Source organism: Microtus pennsylvanicus, chromosome 9, assembly GCF_037038515.1.
Source record: "Microtus pennsylvanicus isolate mMicPen1 chromosome 9, mMicPen1.hap1, whole genome shotgun sequence".
Classification (NCBI taxonomy): Eukaryota; Metazoa; Chordata; class Mammalia; order Rodentia; family Cricetidae; genus Microtus; species Microtus pennsylvanicus.
The window spans coordinates 42,608,734-42,631,953 of NC_134587.1; the positions used below are offsets into that span (position 1 = coordinate 42,608,734).

The following is a 23,220-nucleotide window of genomic DNA, read 5'->3' on the forward strand; positions in this document are numbered from 1 at the left end:
GGAGCATGTACATGCATACACACAAATACAGGAGCATGTACACACACACAAATACAGGAGCATGTACACACACATACACACAAATACGGGAGCATGTACATGCATGCACACAAATACAGGAGCATGTATACACACAAATACAGGAGCATTACACACATACACACAAATACAGGAGCATGTACACACACACAAATACAAGAGCAATACATGCACACACACACACAAATACCAGAGCATGTACACACACACACAAATACAGGAGCGTGTACACACACATACACACAAATACGGGAGCATGTACATGCATGCACACATACACACAAATACAGGAGCGTGTACACACACATACACACAAATACAGGAGCATTACACACACACACAAATACAGGAGCATGTACACACACATACACACAAATACAAGAGCAATACATGCACACGCACACACACACAAATACCAGAGCATGTACACACACACACACTATACAGGCTATGTACAGACATGCACACAAATACAGGTACATGTAAGCACACACATACAAGATGGACCTAGCTCCATGACAGCTCTTCCCCCTACCCAGCTAACTCCCCTTGGCCTGTCCCAGTAAGTCCCCTGATGCTTGCAGTCATCAGCCCAGGGGACCGGGCACTCAGGATACTGAGAAGAAAATACAGCACAATGAGCTATGCCACATCAGTAAGAAAGTGGATCTCCAGGCAGGCGAGGAAAGTTTCCACCACGTTGGGATTTTCAAACCTCAGATTTCCACACAAACATTTTGTCCTCCTTGGGTATAACAGGTAAAGTCACCAGACCAAGTGAGCCAAAGCACTTTCCCGAGATCCACATGCCACTGTCACTGTGTGCGTGTAAACTCTTATCATGATAGTGTCTACTATGAGCAAAACAATAGGAAGAGTGAACAGGACCTGACTCAGCCTTGCAAATGGAGCAAGTGCTTGAGAATAATTCCCGTTATCTGCTCTGAGCTCTGGAAGACTGGCAAGGAGGGAACTGAGTGTTTAGTTAACGTTAATCCACAACCACACACCTGCTGCAACAGATGATCTTCTCCAATGTGGCTGCCCTGTGCACCCTTTCATTCACGCTGCCTCTGGAGGGTCCTGTGTCTCCTCTCCTAGATCCTGGGCTGTCTCTGGCATCTCAGCCCACACAGTGCCGAGGAACAATGGGATGCAACTTCTAAGAGCAGATTATAAAAGGCCACATGTTCCCTTCTACCTTGTCATGGACAACCTCCCTCAGTGCCCAGCAGTGTGCTGGCAGCAGCCAAGCAATCAGCTGCACCGAGCACCACACACTCAGGTTGCATCCAGCGGCTCCGGGTGTGGCCCCTGCTGACAGAGACATCAGCAGCTGGGGATACAGAGACTGTGACCCCAGGTGAGGCCAGCACAGCTGTCTGGCTACCTCAGGTCACACTATGAGAGGGAAAACACTATCTCCTCAGACCCCAGTCATCCTGGCAGACCTATGAGCAAGGTCAGCACTGACTGTAGTTTAAGTGTTGAGTTTAGGGTGACCTGTTCCCCACGATCAGTGCGTGAGAGAAATGGGGCTGCCGGAACAGGGACTGCTGGAACTAAACCCTAAGGAATGTGCCATTGACTCTGATGGAAGGGCAGCAGAGGAAGCAGGAGAGGCCCCCAGGGAAACTGGCCAAGAAGCAGAAGCCTGAAGGCAGTTCTGAACACCTGAAGGTGCCAGAAGTTGGTGGTGAGGGCAGGGATGGAGGAAAGAGGAGATGGGGAGGTGGGAAAGGAGGGAGAAGGGAAGAAGATAAAAGGAACAGAGGAAGAGAAGATAGGAGAGAAGGGAGAGAGGGACAGGGAGGAAGGAAAGGATAAAAGAGGAGAGACGGGAGAGAGGGAGGAAGGGAGAGAGGGAGAAAGGAAGGGAGGGAAGGAGGGAGGGAGGGAGGGAGGGAGGGAGGGAGGGAGGGAGGGAGGGAGGGAGGGAGGGAGAGAGGGAGTGAAGAAAATACTAGCTAAGGCTTTGATGACAGAACCTTTGTCACATTGGTACCACTGTGACCTGTGGCTTTGTGACAACAAGAACCTACTTTCATGAACTTATAAACTATGTTTCAAACAGAATATTCAAAGTCACAGTGCTGCTTCGGGACCCACGATGAAATACTCGAAGAGAACGGTACATTAAAGGCTGACCTGTTAAACATGAAGGGCTGAGTCTAGCTGCCCCAGGAGATAAACCCACGCTGCTTGTGCTCCTGCGCATACGACAGAGCACAGGGAGCATAGAGATGACTTCCAGGGGTTCTCTCCTGGTCCTCTTCCCGTCCATGTAAATAACTCCCAACGAATCAGCGTGACCACAGAAGCCAATGCTGGTAGATGAATGAAAACTAGTGACCAGAAAGTTCTGGAGTCACACAAAGAGGCAGGTCCTGGAATGAAACCTGGGAGGTTGGCCTGTAGCCATGTTAAAGTCCATAGTCTGTTCTGCCACTGAAGGCCATGCCTAGGTCTGTGATCCTACTGCAGCCAGGGCTGTGTTGATGTCCATGGCCCATATTATGACCAAAAGCCACGTGAGTGGTTCGTGATCTATGCTGCCACCTAAAACCATGCTGATGTCTGAGGTCCGTGCTGCTGTAGAGGGCCACATTGGGGCCGGTGGTCCTGCTGCAGCAAGGACTGTTGATGCCGGTGGCCTGTGTTTCCACCAAAGGTCAGGAGGATGTCTGTGCTCTGTGCTGCCACCAGAAGCATATGAGAAAAGGGGATGAAGAAGGCTTCTGTGATAACCTCTACTCCCAGCCCAACCACCCCCTGAACATGTAACAGACAGAACGTCATCAAAGAGAACTGCTAAAATTGGTGATGAGGATGCTGAAGTGTAGCTCCCCACAGCTGATGGCTTCCTTCCTCTTCTTTTTTCCCTTCTCCTTCTCCTCCTCCTTCTTTCTCTTCTTCTTCTTGGGAGGGAAGTCGCAAGGGTGGGGTTGCAGACCTGGGAGGACTGGGAAGTGAGTGTAATTGGAATGTGTGCTGTGAAATTCCCAAAAAATCAATACAAATGTTATGTTGGTGGGGGCGGGGAGAAAATGGGGAGGTTGGGGATGTGTGGGGTTCAAATCGTGTCAAGTTCCTGTGGCGTGTTCAGAGAGCTGCGTGACCACAGGCAGGGAGCCCTCCTGCCTCCATCTGGAGGGCACATGGGGACAAGCAGGTGAATGAGGGACCAGGGGAGAGAAAGCAGAGGAGGAGAACTGGCTAGCTTCCTATTCAGAATTGCTGTCTGGATTTGGGCTGTGCTGTGAAGTGTGAAGCAGGCAAAAAGAAGGTAGAGCTGCAATCCAAGCTCCCATTGTGATGGTCAGTTTGTGTCATTTTGTGTGACACAGTTTGCTAGTTCCTTTGGTAACATAGTGACTAAACTCTGGACCTATGTAACCTAAAGAGGAAAGATACATTTTGGCTCAGTTTCTGAGGGGTCAGGCTGTCATGGCAGAAAGGGATTGTGGGAGGTGGCCAGACAGAGCAGGGCTCTTATGATGGCCAGGAAGCAGAGAAAGGAGATGCTGCAACTGGCTGGCTTCCTCTTTCCCTGACTCTGGATGGGCTCTCAGTCTGTAGCATGGCACTACCAGCATTTAGAGGTCTTCTCCCCATGGTCGATTACCTGTAGAAAGACCCTCAGACACACCACTGGTGCGCCTCCACCTCCTAGGTGATTTCAGGTCTCATGAAGGTGACAGTGAAGATAGACAGTCACAGTTTGACCCAGTGACGAGATACCTGGACAGTCAGCTGACCAGTACGACTAGGTGTGTCTCGGACGGTGTTTCCACTGTGGTTAATATTTGTGCTAATGAGCCCTCCACAGTGTGCTGGGATGACCAGCCTAGCAAAGGTCAGAAAGAACTGGAAGAGGAAGAAGTGACACCAGCCCTCTCCTATTTGACTAGGGGTCACACCAGGGTTCCTCTGGCCTTTGGTCTTGAACTGGAATCGATGCTCTTGTTCAGCAATTTGCCAACCCTGTGACTCCCAACCTATGTGGTTACGGAAACTGGTTCCCCCCCACACACCTTTCTCTCCAACTTTTATCTAACCAAGTAATTTGGTTATTAAGACAAAACAAAAAATCGGGGGTGGGGGGGGAGAGACAATATAACAGAATCCAAAGTCTCAGAACATAACGATAACGGTCTCTGGAATTATCTGACATTTAAAGCATCGAGACCACGTGAGTCACTGTGAAGAAGAGACGCTGAGATGAATCAGCCCTGAGATGAGCAAATGCTGGGATTACTAGACAAAAGCTGCTATTTTTAATGGTGATATGTGCAGAAAAGGAAAATGTTCTCATATTGGATGGAAAGAGAAAAACACTGCAGAGGGAAATTTTAAAAATCATTACATTTATTTATGTAGAGTGCGTGAGTGTGTGTGTGTGTGTGTGTGTGTGTGTGTGTGTCTCCCAAGTACGGAGGTCAGAGGACAATCTCCAGGGGTCAGTTATATCTATCTAACCTGTGGGTCCCGAGGACCAAACACAGGCTGTCGGGCTCGTCAGCAAGCACCCTTACTTGTTGAGCCAGTTTGTCAGTCCAAAGGGGGAAGAATTGAACTGGAAAAAAAAAGAAAAGAAAAAAATGAAGCAGTCACCTGGTGGAGGAAAGAATGAGCGTTTTATAGTTAGAAACACCAGACCCACCCAGTGTGCAGGAAAGAGGAAATGCAGAGTACCCCAGGAACCCAGGGAGGATTTAAAAAATCATAGATGTAAGCATTTGAGTCTCAAAAGAAAAGGAGAAACAGTGGGTCGAGGAGGAGATAAAACAAATGTCGCCAATGTCACCAAATTTCATGAAAGGCGATTCTCAGAGACCCACAAATTAGACCCATCCACAGGAAACCACATCTAGACACATCAGAGTCAAAGAGCTAAAGCACAAGTTAAAAAGTTAGCATTAACCAGTGCCACATTTGTGTGTGTGTGTGTGTGTGTGTGTGTGTGTGTGTGTGAATATTCTCTATTTGGCTAAATGGTGAGACTAAAGCAACTTGCAACCCCAGAACTAAGCATCTTTTCCTCCATCCTTGCCTTCCCTGCTCTGTAAAGGTTGGCCCCTGAAGATGTATCTCCATTGCCTGCCATTCTCTGCCTCATCCTCCTTGGCTACCCTAGCAACGGTCAGATCTGGACTGCAAATGCTTTAATCTTCACAGTACCCTGAGGGAAGTACCCCTGTAGGTGCCCCAGCATCCAAGCAGACGGCGGCTCTAATTCTCGCACCAGGGAATCCCCTATTTCAACCTTTCCTCCCAAATTAAAAAAGCCTATACTAGGGGCTGGAGAGATGGCTTGGCAGTTAAAAGCACTGACTGCTTTTCCAGAGGATCCCAGGTTCAATTCCCAGAATCCATATGTCAGCTTACAACTGTCTAAAAGTCCAGTTCCATGGAATCTAATATGCCTACAACAGGCATATATACAGTCAAAATATCAATGCACATGAATTAAAAATAAATATATTTTTATAAAACGTCTATACTGCAATGGAATTGTTCATACACTTGTCTGCCTTTCCCTCCATTGGTATTGTTGATGGAAGTAGAGGAAAAAGACAGAAGAAACCCAGTGTCTTAGTCAGGGCTTCTCTTACTGTGAAGAGACACCATGACCACGGCATCTCTTATAAAGGAAAACATTTCATTGGAATGGCTTTTAGTTTCAGAGATTTAGTCCATTATCATCATGGCAGGATATGGTGGTATGCAGGCAGATATAGTGCTGAGAGTTCTACATCTTGATCCTCAGGCAGCAGAAAGAGACTATGAACCATACACGGGTAGCTTGAACCTATGAGACCTCAAAGCCCATTTCCACAGTGGCACACTTCCTCCAACAAGGCCACACATACGCCAACAAAGTCACTCCTAATAGTGCCACTCTCTATGGGCCAAGTATTCACATCCATGAGTCTATGGGGGCCATTCCTATTCGAACCACCACCCTCAGTGTACATGATCTCAAAGCTCTAATCAGAAATAAAGACAGGCCCAGCGTGATGGGACACATAAGATCCCAGTGCTGGGGAGACTGAGACTGGATGATGACAAGTTCAAATCCAGTCTGGGCTGCATAGTAAGATCTTGTCAAAGAAAAGGAAGGAGGAAGAGCAAAACAGAGCACAAGGTGGAAGAGTGAATCTGTACTCAAATATCAGCTGGGTACAGACTCTGGTGAGAAGCAAGAGTTCATCAGAATGGGCTTTTGAAAAACAGGCCATACCTGTGTACTGTCTAGTAGAGAGGCACTATTAAAAATGTTTATTTCAATTATTTATATTCATGTATGTCTGTGGGTGGGTATATAGACCTAAGTGCAGTGCCCTTAAAATCCAGACGAGGCATCAGATCCTACAGAGCTGAGTTACAGGGGACAGTGAGCTGTCTGCTGTGAGGGCTGGGAAACAAACTCAGGTCCAGCAAGTGCAGTAGGCTTGGGCTGGAGAGGTGGCTTGGCAGTCAGGTGTTCCAACTGCTCTTGAGCCCACAAACTCACACCCATCTGTAACTCCAGTCCTAGTTCTGAAACCTGCAGCCCAGAGGTCTACCCCGAGAACTCAAAGAGGCAAACTCGACCCAGAAGGAGAAAATGAAAGAGAGGAGGAATCAAACAGGAAACCAACAGCAAGAGGAGAGACAGACACTAAGAGAGGGGAAGAAGCCAAGTTTGAAAAGATGGAGCAACTGAAAACAGGTGAACCAAAAGAACAAAACAGCACAAACCAAAAATATTGTTTCACTTCTTACACGCATCCAGAGAGTGACAAGATCGGGAGTGACAAGCTGCCAACCCTTCTAAAGATAATGTGACAAACAGCTTTATGCCATCCAGATTGACAACTACGGTAAGAGGAGAAATTCCTTTAATAAAATACAGCTTGCCAAAAAGTGTGCTATCAGAAGACAAAAACTCTCTCCTTTAAAATTACTGTGTGTGCATGTGTGTGTGTGTCCATGTGTGTGAGCGTGCCTGCACATGGGTGTGTGCCTATTCCATGTTCACACAGTGCCCTCTGAGGCAGGCGGTAGATCCCCTGGACCTGGAGTTACAGGTAGGTGTGAGCCGCCTGATTTGAGTGTCAGGAACCGAACCTGGGTCCTCTACAAGCCCAGAAGGGCCCAACGGCTGAGCCATCTCCCCAGCCCTTGGATAGTTACTTTTTAAAACAACTTTTCCATTATAAAACAAACAAATTGGGTGCTCAGCCTTAAACTCAGTCCTGCCTCTATGAGAAGCCCCTCTATGTTCCCCAAGCTATGTTCAAGCCCAAGGGATACCTGCCCCTTTCTGAGTAGAGCCAGAGGAGGAGTGGATGGGGGGGAGTATATGGGAATGGGGGTGCAGGAGGAGAGGAGGCAGGGGAAACTGTAGTCGGCATGTAAAATAAATGAAAAAAAAGTTAAAAAAAAAAAGCGTCTCCAACAAGAAAAATCTCAGACCCAGTTGGTTTCACTGGCGAAGTCGTGCATCCCAAGAAAATTAACACAAATCTACACAAACTCTTTCAGAAAACAGAGGGGGAAGGAAACCTCAGTACTCATTTGTGAGCCTGGCAGAACCTCTATGCCAGATGGAAAAATTCATTAGAAAACTTTCAAAACCTCCCTGAGTGTTCTCTGTCATGAACACACTGAAAAAAACACCCTCAACAAAATGTCCGTGACTCATGAAATCCAGCAACGTATAAAAAGATGATGCGCTTCGGCTAGGTGGGGTTCATACCAGAATGCAGGTGGTTCTGACATTTGAAAATTGACCAGTTAATTCACCATATTCACTGCAGAAATCATTTCAACAGGTACAAAGTGCCATTTGGCATGATTAAATCGAATAGAAAAAGCCCAATACAACACTCACAGACTGAGGCTCGTGCATATTCCATGTTCTTCTTGTGAGATCAAGGGCCCCTGCTCTCATCACTTTCCCATGGTGTTTATTGGATGATTTAGAGATTGCAAAAGGACACCAAGAAAAAAAAAAGCAGCACAGATCTGCAAAGATATCAGCCAGCCTTTATTAATAAGTGAAGAACTGCTGGTGTAGAAACTGCTGAGAAGCCCCTGCCAGAACCTAGTGAAGCCAGCAAAGATGCACCCTACAAGCCCCAGCTGCATCTATTAGCCAACAATTAGGAAAGGAGGTTTTAAAGCCTCCTGTGAGAATACCACCCAAGAGCACAGAAGGATAAATTTAACAAAGCAGGTGATTCGTGCTCCAGACAGTCATGGGCATTGCCAAGAGAAGATGACGACGGTATCTCCAGAAAGCAGAACTAAGATCCCATCTGTGTCCTGAGACTCCAGAGCCCTGAGCAAGCTGATTCTCCATAGGGGAGAAGTCAGTGTGAGTCAGTGAAACCTCAGCAACCCTTCTAGAGGAACTGACAGGCAGGGGGGTGAAATTCAAATGGAAACGACTTCTAGCCAAAGCCATGTTTTCCCAAACAAAATTGAAGTGCGTAAACCACTGGGCATCAAGACTCACCATGAGCGTATAGTAATAAAGGCAGAGTCGGGTGTGGTAGTACAGGTAAGAACATAATGTCAGAATCCAGCTGCTGGGGCAACAATGCCAGCAGCAGCCATTCTCCTCTCACAAGCACCCCACAGGCACCCCGAGAAAGCCTTTGTGAGTCCCCAGCGCACAGACTCCCTGGTGCCAGGGTCTCTCAGCTGGGAAGTGAGTTTACACCAAAGAGGTTATTAGTGGCTACATATCCCACTTCTCACCTGTTCCCTGCCTCCTTCCTTCTGCCTGGGAATCAGAGAGCCTGGCTATAGGCAGGGAACCTCCCCACCCTCAGAGAAGTGGAAGAAGAGACTCTACTCTGCCCTGTGAGCTCTGATTCCTCTCCTCAGAGCCCCCACCATTGCATCTGTCTCCAGTGCTGAGGCCTGAGTCGCCTTGGAGTCCCCACCATGCTGTTGCCCCGGTGCCTGTCTGTCCGTGATAGTGAGAAGGCTTCTAATAAGTTCCTTTCTCCCTAGTGATCCGTCTGGGTCTTGGAACCTCCTCATCCCAAACCTTTCAGCATACACCCAAAATCCCAGTAGTAGGGAGGTTGGAGCCGAGGATTTCTGTAGGTTCAAGGATAGCCCATACTATTTAGAAAGTTCCAGACTTCCTAGGGCTATGTAGTGATATCCTGTCTCAATAATAACAACAATAGTAAAGAGGCTGGGGGTTGACTTAGTGAATAAAGCACTTGCCACACAAACTCCAAGACCTGAGTTCAAATCTCCAGGGCCCATGTAAACCTGGATGCACTGGATCCCAGTGTTCCTGGGAAGGTGAAGATGGGAGAGTCCTTGGAAAATTTGGGGGCAAAAGTAAATAAGAGACCCTGCTTCCACAAGGTGTAAGGTGGGACCAACATTAGGTTGCCCTCTGACCCCTATACCTGCACAATGGTAAGTGTGAACCCACACTCATGCAGCACACAGGAATGAGCACACACACAAAGAATTTTTTTAAAATATAGACCTTTGGGAAAAGGTACCCCATATAAACACTTAACACTTAAGAGAGTCCAGTAGCACTCCTACAGGTGATGTTAAGCAGAAGTTCCATGGGGCACAACTATGTCTCCAACTGGGAGGAAGGCCACTTGGGCAAATATTCCTGAGCCAGTAAGAGAGAATGTGAAAGGAACTAGGTACTATTAATTTCACTAGGAGAAATGCCACTGACCCAAAGCATGACCAAATTAAAGCCAGCTTCATTCATGTACATAGGCTGTCTCTGCCTAAGGTGAGATCAGCTTTGGACACAGGAGAGATAGGGTTTTTATAGCTCAGGAGTGGAGGGGTTTCCAAACGGGGAATTTGTCTGGCAAATACGCGGGGTTATGAGGCAGAACATAAGCAGAACAAGTTGGTCATAACAACCTCCTGAAACAAAGGCACGGGTGCCATTGTCTAAAACAGGCAGGACAGAATCATTTGTATTTACAGTTAGAAGAGGAGCATAGCTTACTCCTGAAAAACAGAGAGTTAGTCATAATCAGAAACAAACCTCATTTGATTTTGCTATAAGATGGTTTCCAAGCCCAAAACAGCAGGCTGATTTATTAACATCAACCCCAGTCTACCTCATATACAAAGACCAGAACCACAAAAGCTCAGGAGAAAATCCTCCCATCTTAGGGGCAAGAATGCCCTGGTTTGGTCACAAAGCACAACTTTCAAAATAGAAATGGATACATTGGACTGGCTGGAAAGTTAAAACCTTTGGACTTTGGAAATACCACTAAGAAAACAAAGTCGGGACAGGGAGATGGCCCAGTGGGTGAAAGTGCTCTCCACCAAGCCAAGCAACCTGAGTCTGATCTCTGGGATCTACTGATGGAAGGAGAAAAAGGACTCCCAAGAGCTGTCCTCTGACTTTCCCACATGCAGGGGCACACACAGACCCAATTAATTAGTAGTTAATTAAAATAAAACAAAGCAAAGGACAGAGTGGGAGGAATATTCAAAATCTCTATTTGACAAAAGATATGTCTACCCAAAATATGTAAAGAAACCTTAGAACTCACTAAGATTATGACCCCCTAAAGCAAAGGGTAGGACAGTGCAGAGGTGCTTCCATCCTGCATTCTTACCGAGGCCATTTCAGGTTTAACGAGAATTTAATCTCCTTGATGGAGAATCTGTGAGAAGTTACCCAAGCACCACGATGCCCCAGCTAACTGATTCTCATAGCTTCTGTTACACTGTCTGCTTGCACAAAACTCCCCGTGCAACTGCTGTGCAGCGGGATATTATTTGTATTTCGATAAATAAATCTTGCCTGAAGACCAGAGGCAAAGCTAAAGCCACTAGAGGTCAGGTAATGGTGACACATACCTTTAATCCCAGGACTTGGATGCCAGAGTCAGATGGATCTCTGTGAGTTCAAGGCCACTCTGGGCTACACAAGGTCAATGCTGAAACAAATCCAAGTGATGGTGGCTCACCTTTAATCCCAGTCCTAGGGAGTCATGTGCCCTTAATTCCAGCACTAGAGGGAATATAAAATGGGAGGAGAGAGAGGCTTAGGTTGCTCAATTTGTGGTCACCCAGCCTTGGTAGAATTAAGACTTCTCTAGTGGCTTGGCTGCTTTGCTTTTCTGGTTTTCAAGCTGAACCCAAATTTCTGTCTCTGGGTTTTATTATTCATGCTGCACTGCTGAGTGAGATACCAGGATGTGGGTTTTGTCTTTAAAAGCATCTTGGTCTAAAAGCTCGGGGCTACATTTGGGTTCTCAAATATGTGTAGTCCCAGCTGTCCGGAACAAAGACTTCCAGTTTACTATAAACTGTGTCTGAACAGTTATCTCTTGTAGGCTCCCGGTAACAAGGTGACCCTTCTCTGCCTCCTCTCGGGTGAGGACATTTGGATACTCACAAAGAAGACAAAGAAAAGAGTAACTCCCTAAAGCACTGTCACAGGACAAACATGAGCCAGGGAGTAGGGCAGGAGGCTGCTGGGGAGGTCAGGCTACAACCCAAGGTGGTTCTAACCTACCCAATCAAAGCCACAGATGTGCGGCATATGCAATAGTCCTGAGCCCTTTAGAGAGATAAGGGGCATGCCTCAGCCCCACGGGAAAGAAGAACAGCCAGGAAACATGGGAAACGTGATTCACATAGACAACAAAGTCTGATTTCATCCAGGAAGGAGGCACTCAGACAGGAAGATGGAGTCCAGTGTGGATACTTCTGTTGCCTCTAGCTCCTGGTGCCTGCAGCATGGTTGACCCGCTAGAAATGACATTCAGCTCAGGCTATGTAAACAACAGGTCCCAAGGAACTGGAATTTCTCCAGGTATCTCATGCTGAAAAAGGAAAAGGCTGAAGCCTGGTGACATTTACAGCGGGAGGTGTGGGGTGTGTGGGGATGTGTATGGGAGGAGAGTCGTTACAGTTGGGATAACTTTGTAGGAGAGATAATGGCAGGTTGGTGATGGGGACCACACCTTTATCAGAACTTACCCTCTATTTAAACCTGAACCTTGTGCCGGGACTCTGGAGATGGACTTGGGGCTGGGTAGGGCAGGGGGATCACTGAACTACTTTATCTGTCTTCCAATGTGATCATGTTGAATAAACATGCTTCTTGTTTTTAGTTTTGTCTCTTTAACTGGCCTGTTGAGGCTGACAGTTTGTCTTGCTAGCCTGGGCTCTGATTCTAAAACTCTAGTTAACAGCAGGATGCCCCTGGCCATCCCAGACAGCCCTCCAAGAGGTGTAGGCAGGTCTAGCTGGAAGAATGAAGCCAGAGGTATGGAGACAAGGGTAGACTCCAGCAGACTGACCACCCCTCCTGACCAGGGTGGGCACCTGGGAAGGCTTTAGGGAAGGGAGCCTGAGATGCTGGTGACAACGGCTGATAAATAGTCCCAGATCCAGCATAGTCATCAAGCCCCCACCTAGAGGACTGGGGTGGGGGTTTCTTCTATGCAGATTGTATGATAGGGCCAAGCCAATCTGGTCCCAGCACGTTACCACAGCTTTTTCCATGGCCAGAGATGATGTCACCATATTGCCGAGGAGGCAGAGATCTTTGCTGTCTGTCACACCTGTCCTCACTTCTCATGAATCTGCGCCCTCTGAGCAGTGTAAGTAAACATGGTTCTGGTTCTGGCTAGTCACTTGGGGAGCCAAAGCCCACAGGAGGGCCCTTGCTTGATCCTTTGGTAAAGCCATCACTTTTCAAGCTTAGAAACCTGGAAACAAATAAGGTCAGTCAATGGCCAGCTTCGCTCCTGTCCACTGGCCACACCAAGGTGTCCTGTGAGCTTGCTTCTGGAAGTGGGTTTGATACAGATACCCCTCTCGTCTCTCCCCCTTTCTTTCTTTCTTTCTTTCTTTCTTTCTTTCTTTCTTTCTTTCTTTCTTTCTTTTCTTTTCTTTTTTTTTTTTATGAGATAGGGTTTCTCTGTGGTTTTGGAGCCTGTCCTGGAACTAGCTCTTGTAGACCAGGCTGGTCTCGAACTCACAGAGATCCGCCTGCCTCTGCCTCCCAAGTGCTGGAATTAAAGGCATGCGCCACCACCGCCCGGCTTCTCTCTCCCCCTTTCTCCACTCTTTCCTGTCTCTCCCCTCTCTTTCCCCTGATTAGCTTTCTTGTTTCTGTCTCCTTCCCCCTCTCTCCTCTATCTCTGTCTCCTTTCTCTGTTCTGTGTCTCCACTCTAATTCTTGTGTCTCTGGCTCTCCCCTCTCCCTACCTCTCCCCTCTCTCCCCACTTCCCCATGAGTAATTCTGATGGAGCATGGAACATTAGCAATAAAGACAGTGGAGATGACTGGGTCTTATCTCCTTTTGTGTTTTTCTACACCAGTGACCATCGCTAGTGCATTTAATACCTTGTGAACAAATAACCTTTGTCCTTAACCCGAAGCCCCAGGAAGGCAGCAGATGAGGTTCCAGGCTCACTACGCACCCTTTCTGCAGATGGACCTTTGTACCTTTGAGGTAAGATCCCCATGAAAGCAAAGGAGCTGTAGGTGAGGGAATCCTGCCTGGACTGGATTCTATGGGTCCTGGAGTTAGGGAAGCCTCTGCTACTTCCCAGTCCTGTAACTTTGAGCCGGTACTTCCCCTCATGTCTGCCTCAGTTTCCCCCTGAGTGCCTAGCTCAGACTGTGAGGGAGGAAGGAGACACTGCAGCTCAGCGCCTGGCACAAGCTTGTGTTTAGTAGGGCAACTTGCTTCCTTCTCTTCCTGTACCCTGAAAACTCACAACTGCAAGAGTGGGATCCCGAAACAGCATCCAGCTATCCCGTCCTGGTAGGGGAATGGCCAAATCAAAGAGACGCCGTGTGGTGCAGGGGAAAGCGTGCACCCTAGAAGCCTGCAGAACCTGGCTCTGCCACACCTGAGGCAGAGACTTCACACTCCTGAGCTTCTGCTTCCTCAGCTTAAGAAGGTGGAGGCAGGGGAGCTCAAATATAGAAGTGAGGATGCGTGTCCCACAAATATGCCAAATACACACATAGTCCTGAGATTGGGATCCGTGACAGGATCAGCACAGCCTTGTCTTCTTCCTGCTCCCCTCACCCAGGAGAACCTGCTATCCTGCAGACCCACTGTGGGAGCTACTCGGAACCTGCCTGCTTCCTGCTGGGAGTCTGTGCTCCCAGACAGGAACCAGCTCACCAAGCGAAGACCCACTGCAAGGGTGACATCGAAGAGTCAGGTTCTGATTTGGTGTGCAGAGGTAGAGACCGGTCACTAAGTAATGGTGTTCTGAGCCACTCCTGGGGATCTTGGACCTTCTGCCAAGCCTGTTGGGTGTGAAGATATCTCCAGAAGCCCATGGAGTATATATACTGACAATGTCAAATGCACCCTGAATCTCTTCTAGTCTGGGCTGCCCCATGGTCCTGGATTTGGTGGGGTCCATGAAGGGTCCTCTGTTGGAAATGCCCATCCAGTCTCTTCTCAGGGGACGAGTGGTTCACAGCTGGTCTATGTTGCCTGTCCTATGAGCTTCCTGGTCTTGGTGGATGTCCTTGCAAAGGGAGTCCATTGGGTTCCCTGGGTGCTGAGCTTGTCTGGGGCTTCAGCTTCATCCAACATCCCACAGGCAAACCTGCTCAGAGCCTCTTTCTGGCTCTAAAGCCAGTGGAATGGACTTGGACCTTCTCCCTACCCTGTTTCTCTTGCTGTCTCTGCCCATGGTCCACTGGCACTCAAGCCAGTGTGTGTAAACTAGCTAGTTTCCCTTCCTTCCCTTAGCCCACCTCGACCCCAGCACCCCAGCTCTGGCCTTCATCAGAACAACACACTCCAATACTCTTCTGTAGCTCTTCTGGCCTCACATGAACCAACTTGGTGCCCCCAGAATGATGTCCTACCCTCGGGGGCCCCACTTAAACTCCCCGCTCTCTTCTGAGAGTAAGAGTCCCAAAATGGAAGCCAGACAGACCCCTCCCCTCCCTACTTGAGCCCCCCCCTGAAAAGTCTGCCTTCTCACTCATAGAACAAAATCCTCAGGTCATACACGCTGGCCTCAAATCCATCTTCACCTCACATCATCCTCCTGCTTCCATTGTTCCTCTCTCTGTCTCTCTCTCTACCTCTCTCTGAATATATCTGTGGTTCTCTCCCTGTTTCTCTACCATCAGTATTTGTGTGTCTCTCTCTGTGTCTCTGTGTCTGTATCTCTACTCCTGCTTCCCCCCACATACCTGTAAAGCCACCAAGTCTTACAGGTACCCCCGCCGATCTGCCGTGTAGGAAAATGAGCCCAGCTGGAAATGCAAACCTGATTGAGAGGGGGACGCAGGGGCAATTTGACTTGCAGAGGCCTATCTAGGTGGTCTGGCAGAGGGAGAGGCTGAGGGTGTTAGCTGCCCCTAGTCTGGAGTGACATGGCCACAGGCATGGAGGAAATTCCTGAATGTCTGAAACCAAAGGTTTCTGGCACGTGACAAAGGTGGCTATAAGATGAGAAATCAAATTATATATGTGTGTGTGTGTAAAATTTTATCTATATACATACATACATGCCAGGAATGGTGGCTCATGCCATAATCCCAGAATTCAGGAGGCAGAGGCAGGTAGATCTTTGAGTTGGAGTCCAGCCTAGTTTACAGAGTTCCAGAACAGCTGGGGCTACACAGAGAAACCCTGTCTGGATAAACAAAATATAAATAAATAAATAAATAAAACAGAAAAAAAAACATTTAAAAACGATGGGAAGATATGAAGACCAGAAAGTAGGTGACTTGGCTAGGAACACTGATGGTTGAGAGCCGCAGGATCTGCCACTGGGCTGGTTGTGAGGACCAAGAGACCCTGGGTCTTTGAGAGCCAGGCTGAGCTCCTGTGTGCTCAGTTACAGCAATAGAAGAACAAACTCACTGGTGATGGGAACGGGAAAGAGCCGGGCAGAGCTGAGTTGGTGGGAGTGGACCTGCAGGCTTGGGAGTTATTCGGTCTAAGAGAGCTGTCGCTGCAGGCTAGGTGTGAGTCTATAATTCAAGGGAGAGAGGCATGAAAGGATGTGAGCACTGAGACGGGGGAGAGTACCCAGCATGGAGAGCTGAGGCCTGAACTCGGTCACCTCAGTCTTTAATGATGGCAGCTTGGTGAGACCACAAAGAGCTGAGGAAGGCAAAGAGGGCATAGAAAAGAAAGCTGTGCCCAGCCCAGAGGCAGTCATAGATCCATTGAGGGGTAATGGCCATTGTGGAGTCAGTGCCAATGAAGCCATTACCAGACTGTAGACATTGCTGGTAAACTCCTCCGGAGTGGTCCTGAGGAGCAAGACTTGCCACCAAGGAGGCTGGGAGGAGCAGCAACAGACTCAGCCAGTGATGACTTGTAGTTCTGCACGGGGATCTAGGAGGGGAGCATGGTTGATGCTGGCAGGAATTGGGGTGAATCTTTCCTGAAGGTGGGCAACCAGCTATGTGTTGTTGCTGACAGGAATGAACAGGTGGAGACGAGAGACTGGTCTCCTGGGCCACAGCTTATGGCCACAGCTTATCTATCTATAGAATGAAGTGGAGGAAGGCCCGACTTGGGGGTCACAGAGTGGAGATGGGGTGAGGCAGTAGGCTCCCCAGAGGGCTCCCAGTTAGTTTCCCCACAGTAACAAGAACATAGAGTTGGGGGTTAGAGGGAGTGTACTTGAGTGGGAAGGGGGATCAAATGATTCCTGGGAGCCCTTGGGACCCTTGAGTTGGAAGGGTAGGACGTCAAAGTGGGAACAGAGTTTGTAGTGCCTGCTCTGCTATCTGGGGGCAGGGGATGGGGGACAGGCAGCTGGGCTTAACACAGCCGGCGTGGCCAGGAGGACAAGAAAGGTAGTGATTAGGCAGGAGTTGCTGCATCATGGTGCTATGTAGAGCAAGAATCATCCAGAGGACAGAAGCATCCCAGGCCTTCGTCAGGCCAAGGGTTCAATAGGAACTTGTATCGTCTCATGATCAGCCCAGAAGAGGGGCTGAAAATTGCAAATAATTGGGGTGATGGGTTGCGCCTTCATGACCATAGCTATCAATCCTGCAGAAATAGCACATGACACACGGGTGAAAGCAGATACCCCATAATTCCCCAATGGCTTCCAGATAGAAACAGCTCATCATAATACCCAAGTCTGTTGTCCTTGGTATGAGCCCATCTGCCATTAAGCCTTTCTCCAACCTGCCCTAGGTATAGGTATCTGTCAAATAATACTTTTCCAATAAACAGATGTCATTCACGAGACCCAACTTAACAAGCTCGGTCAGAGGAGGCAGAGCAGAGCCCTGGGGATAGCAGACTGCTTTGGGTACCTAGCTCAATTGTACCGTGACAACATGAAGCTGGCCGTCTGGAGACTCTGGTCTTGGTTCTGGTGGCAAAGTCCATTGAAGCTGGACAGCTGGGAAGGTTTCAGGCCCCATTTGCTAGGAGATTCGAAGAGAGGACAGGGAGTTAGTGCCGTTACCTTGGCAACACTCTGTCACATTATAATGAGGCTCAGTGGTAGCAGGAAGCCTAGCTTAAAGGAGTACAAAGCATATCGATTTGCTGGTGTCCTGAGGAGGCACACCAGGCAAGCTGGCTGCTCCATCAGGAAGACAGCGGGTGAGGGAGTTAGGGAGCTAGGAAGTGGGGCCGACCAAGCTGGCCCAGTGCTCGGTAGCCCTGGTGGCTGGGCACCCACTGAGTCAGTGAATGAGACCGGTGGGATTCAAGGCAGGCATGGAGAGACTGGGGCTGCCCCAAGTGGGAGACCTTGAACCTTAGCAGGAAAGCCTTGTGTCTGGAGAGTGGCATGAGGTGTGGCAGCTTGGAGGACTGGGCTATCCTGAGATAAGGTGGGTCCAAAAGAAGTCAGTGGGCAGTGGGACAGGAAGGGTGACCACTGCATCCACCCTAACACAGAAGTAGGGCCAACCAGTACAGGCTTCAGCTTTGACAGTGCAAGTTCAGAGAAGGACCAGGCATGGAGCACTGAGGACCAAAGGAAGGGGAAATTGAGCATGCAAGGTGCTAGCCTACAACACAGGACTGGCAGAGTCCAAGTGAAGACGTGGGGTGGAGATGCACAAGCCTCCATCCAATGGCCGTCTTCATAGATGTCTTTCCCCGCGATGATGAACTCGAAAGCCAGTGGCTTTGGCTCTGCTTTATTCTCCCCTTGCTTTATATTCAGCTACAGTGTAATTCTGTTGGCCTCTGTGTCTGTAGGTCCCAAAGTCCGCAGATGGAAGATAATCCCCAGGAATGGGAGATTACAGAAGTGGGCTATATGATACATTGTAATCACTGTTTATATAGTTTTGCATTGCACCGAGTATTAGCAACAATCTAGAGGTGACTGGCAGTGTGTGGGAGGAAATATAGGAACTATGTATCAATAAAAATATAAAATTTCAAAAATTGAAATAGGGAACTAGAGAGACTCAGCAGGTAAGAGCTGCTGCTGCTCGCTGCTGCTCTCTCAGAGGTCTGGAGTTATGTTCCAGTGACTGCTTCAGGTGGCTCATAACCAGTAACTCCAGCTCTAAAAGGTCTGTCACTCTCTCTGTCCTCCATGGATACCTGTGCTTACCTGCACAGTCGTGTAATTAAAACTAATACAAACAAATCTTAAAAATCAGAAAAAATAAAACTGAAAACATTGACTAAAGTAAGCAAGGAGATACAACATGCAGGAAGTGTGTACAAGATATAGTAAAGCCTCACACCCTTGTGTGAGGGACACAGAGTTTCCAGGTTGAATATTCAAGGGACAATCGTACTCTCTTCCCGTTTCCAGTCATCACTGTTTCACGCCAGGCAGGCTGGGTTTGACTCTCACTAGTGTCCTTGCTCCACTGGGTGGACACAGACTGGGGTACTGATCACCCACTGGCAAGGATGCATGGGGCACCCAGAAGTGACCAGGATCACAGCAGCTCCTGAGAGGCAGAGGCAGAGCTGGATCAGAACCTAGGCTGTGTGGCTTAAAGACAACAGATGCCCAATTAGTTGCTTGTCTTCTGTTCATGTGCATGAAAGAATAGACATGTTAGAACCAAGTTCTCTCTCTCTCTCTCTCTCTCTCTCTCTCTCTCTCTCTCTCTCTCTCTCTCTCTCTCTGTGTGTGTGTGTGTGTGTGTGTGTGTGTGTGTGTGTTGCTGGGGGATAGAACTCATGGCCCTGTGCATGCTATGTCATTGACCTATATTCCTAGACAGTATAAGTAACTTTTAAAAACAAGTTTTTATCAACACTAACACACAATTCTTCCATTTAGAGTTCTTGCTGTTCTCCAAGAAGACCCAAGTTCGGTTCTCAGTATCTACATCAGGAGGATTATGACCATCTGAAATTACAGCTCCCGGAAAACAATGCCCTCTTCTGGCTTCTGCAGGGACTCTCAAACATGGTACACACACACACACACACACACACACACACACACACAAATAAATACATAAAAATAAATAAATAAATCTGAAGTATGCAAGTCTAGGGTTTGGGGCCTATGACTTTATTATATTTTATTGGGGTAAGAATATATCCAATATATAACATTTGAAGCATCATTGACTCCATCTTCAAAACCTTTCTCATGGCCCCAAACATGACTTGTTCTCAGTGGCCATTCCTTACTCCCCTCCTTTCAGCCTTGGGAATTTCTCATTTCCCAAGCACTGGAATGTGGTCTTGCCAGAACTTTTTACAAGCATTCTGGGGATCCAAACTCAGGTCCTCAGGCTCCTGCAGTAAGTGCTTTGACAACTGAACCATCTTGTCGGCCCATTTTCACTTTTCAAATGATACAGCCATCTGGCCCAGCCACTCCATTTCTAGGAACTGAAGGCAGCACCTGAGACGGGTGTTTACATCCAACTTCACAGCAGCTTCCTGCAGCAGCCGGGAAGGGACATATCCAAACATGCGAGTAACGCCCAAACAAGCAGACAGACAGAGAAACAAGGTTCACCCCAGAGCCACACCCATGAAACACTGTTCAACACTGAGAAGGAAGAGCATGTGGCTGATGTTACCATGGGGATGAACCTCACCCAGCCACCAAACAACCGATATCAAATGACACTATTCTCGTGCCACTGAACCTAAAAGGATGCCGCACACACCAAAACAAGATCAGATGCCCATCCCAGCCTCCACCTAGGTATGGAACACCGCACCTCTCACTACTCACACTTCAGCCCCTTCTTGATTAACCTACATGACCAGGGGATGGACTCTCCGAGTCTCAGGTGAGCTGTCTCCCCACTGTTTCTGGAAATACCCTTGCCACCCTGCTCCTTAAGGGTCACCTAGAAGGGACCACCTGTGTAACTTGTGGGCTCGGCTTCTGAGGATGCCCGCAGCACCCATCCCCGACGCTTCCCGCCACCATCCTCACATCACTCAGTGGTCCCTGACTTGAGTTCCCAACACCGGTCTCCAGAGCTCCCCTTGGCCTAAGGCCGCCGGGATGGAGTTGTCTAGCCCAGTTCAATTTCCCCCGCCTTTTTGATGTCACATCCTGTCCCAGCCTGCCTCCCCGCCGGCCGCCGCCCTCCCTCCTCCCTTCCCAGCCCAAGCGAGGCGCGCCGGTCCCTCGGCGCCACCCCCGCCCGCGCCCCTCACCGAGCAAACTTTTGGCATCGCTGCAGCCCGGGCGCGCCGCCGAGCTCCGCAGGGCGCGCCTCTCCACCGAGCCTGAGAACGCGGGGACCCGCCTGGCGCGCGGGGAGAAGCAGGCGCAGCCCCCGCCCCGCCGGCCCAGCCCTGCCCGAGAGGCAGTCGCTCCGGAACCGGGACCATAAATATGCAGAGCGGAGGCTCGGCGCAGCACAACCCGCGCGCCGCCCGCCCCGGCTGCTGAGCAGGCGCCGCCGGAGCCCGAGCCGCGGCCGGAGCCCCAGCCCCAGCCGGGAGCGCGTCCACGTCCCCGCAGCCGCCAGCCGCCAGCACCCAGGCCCCGCACGCCAGGACGTCGGAGCGACCGCGAGACATGCAACCGGCCCGGAAGCTCCTCAGCCTCCTGGTGCTCCTGGTGATGGGCACCGAACTCACCCAAGTACGTGTGACCAACGCCATTTTCCTCTGCCAGGGCCACCGAGAGCCGGGCAAAGTCGGGGAGCTGTCCCCGGGGCTGGGGCTGAGGAGGGGACCGGAGTGCCATCCGGCCGGGCTTGAGGGAAGGGTGCGGGCTGATCTAGACTGGGTTACTGCAGCGCTGGCTCTGCGGGGCACCGCAGCCCCTTTCCCAAGACCACCTCCCCACTCCTGCTGAGAAGTTCAGAGGGCAACCTGGGGGCTTCGTTTCCTGGGTTTGTCATCTGGTAGGGAAGACAGAGGCGACAGCCAAGCCCCTAGGCATTCTTGCCAGCGGAGGTACTCCTGCCTCCCAACACACCCCCCTCGGTGGCCCGTCTGTCCCTTTGGGAACAACGCTACTCTCTATACAGTGGGCATGGTGCCACTAAGCCCTGGAAGGGCAGCTGCGAGGCGCTGGGGTGCATTGTTGGCTGATTGTGGAGGATTTGGGGGCTGTGGCCACACGCGGCCAGAAGCATGAGTGATGCGCTGTGTGCATGTGGGACGGCTGGAGATGCCCAGCGCTCATCTGTCCAGAACAATGTGCCGACCGGAGTGTGTCTCTGCGGGGGTTTTCTCCATTTTAAAACTGCAGCTTGGGAGGCTGTGAGCTCCCAGCTGGGAGGCTGTTTTGCTACTAGGGTGCTTGTGCTCCCAGGAAAGAGCCTGCCAGTTTTGGGGCTGCTCAGGAGTGACATTAAAATGCCCTTTGTGCAGTGCCACTGTGCCTTGATCTGAGTGGAGCCCCCCACCCTTGGCAGTCAGAAGTCCAGGATGTGGATGACAGCCCACATTTTGGTCCCAACCCCAGCTGCCTGGACCATCTATCCATCTCTCAGAAAGAAAGAGGAAACAAAGGAGAGAGGAGAGGCCAGAGAGCAGGAGGAAGACGAGACGGAACAAGCGTCCCTTGTTCACCTGGAAGCCCTTGCTGGCTTGGTTGTCTTTGTCCAGAACACACAGTTCAAACTTGACATGACAGTGAGATTTGTTGTCCCACTTCCCCTCAGTACCTTTTACTTGGAGCTTCCTGGACAGACAGACAGTTACACATAGAGAGGGTCTTCGTGGAACTCTGGGGAAGGAGTTTCTTTGACCACTCTGGAGAAAGCCTGATGGAGGGTGCTGCCCAGGCATGGATGACTGAATACACACCACACATACACACATACATACCACAAACACACACACCACAAACATATATACACATACACACTATATACACACACCACACATACACACATACATACCACAATCAAACACATACACACACACCACAAACATATACACACATACACACACCATATACACACACCACACATTCATACCACACACTCACACACACACACACACAAATCCATGTGCCTGTCTTTCTTCTCAGTGAGTTAACCTTACAAAGGGCAATGCCTTACTGACATATCTTGGCATAGAGATGGTTGTTGGTTGTGGTACTGGGTGGTGTTGAAAGTGACTTTTCCCATAGACCCTCTGGCCTTAATGGCTTTTCCCCCCTCTGGCTACAAGCTTTTCCTCCCTAAATCCTCTACCTGTCTTTTCAAACAGTCACTGTTAACGGGAGAAACTTTTAATTCAACTTCAGTTAGAAACTTTGTCTCTATGGTGGTGTTTGCCCATCTGTGCTAACAGAGCCTGCTCTCCAGCAAGCGTCCTCAGCAGACCCGTACACACTCTTTACCAGCATCTCTTGACCCCAGAAGAGGCTCCCTCCCTGAAGGCTGCCTTCAGGACCATGGTCAGCTCCCGCAGTCCCAAGCCTTCACAGTGCTTGAAAGACAATGAAGCTATTTGCTTGCCTAGGTTTTCTCTTAGAGGTTGAGCCTTGAGGTTCCTTTGAGGACAGCCAGAAGCACTCCCTCCTCACTTCTCCTCCTAACCCTGCCCTCCTCGGACCAGCCTCTGGAGTCTCCTTTGTAGAATATTGCCTGGCAAAACCGTTATCCCCGAAGGTGATGGGGTTTTAGCACCAAGTCTTATGAACAAAGATCTCTCAAACCATGCAACCATGTTGAGTCTAGGAAGGCTCAGATGCCTCTGCCCAGGTTCTGTGATCAGAAGCCCCTTGGGATGGGGACAGGTGGCTCTTGTAGTCAGTGGTGACAACCTGAGACGTGAGTAT

General features: G+C 49.4%; 1 protein-coding gene across 1 annotated transcript in view; it reads left to right on the top strand.

Annotated features, from left to right (window-relative positions):
• The first annotated feature begins 20,852 nt into the window (after positions 1-20,852).
• Positions 20,853-23,220, top strand: part of Olfm1 (olfactomedin 1) — a 37,425-nt gene continuing 35,057 nt past the window's right edge. The window contains exon 1 of the mRNA XM_075985570.1: positions 20,853-21,063. Within this exon, the coding sequence (XP_075841685.1) occupies positions 20,998-21,063 (66 nt within the window). The 5' untranslated portion in view covers positions 20,853-20,997. The remainder of the gene's footprint in view (positions 21,064-23,220) is intronic.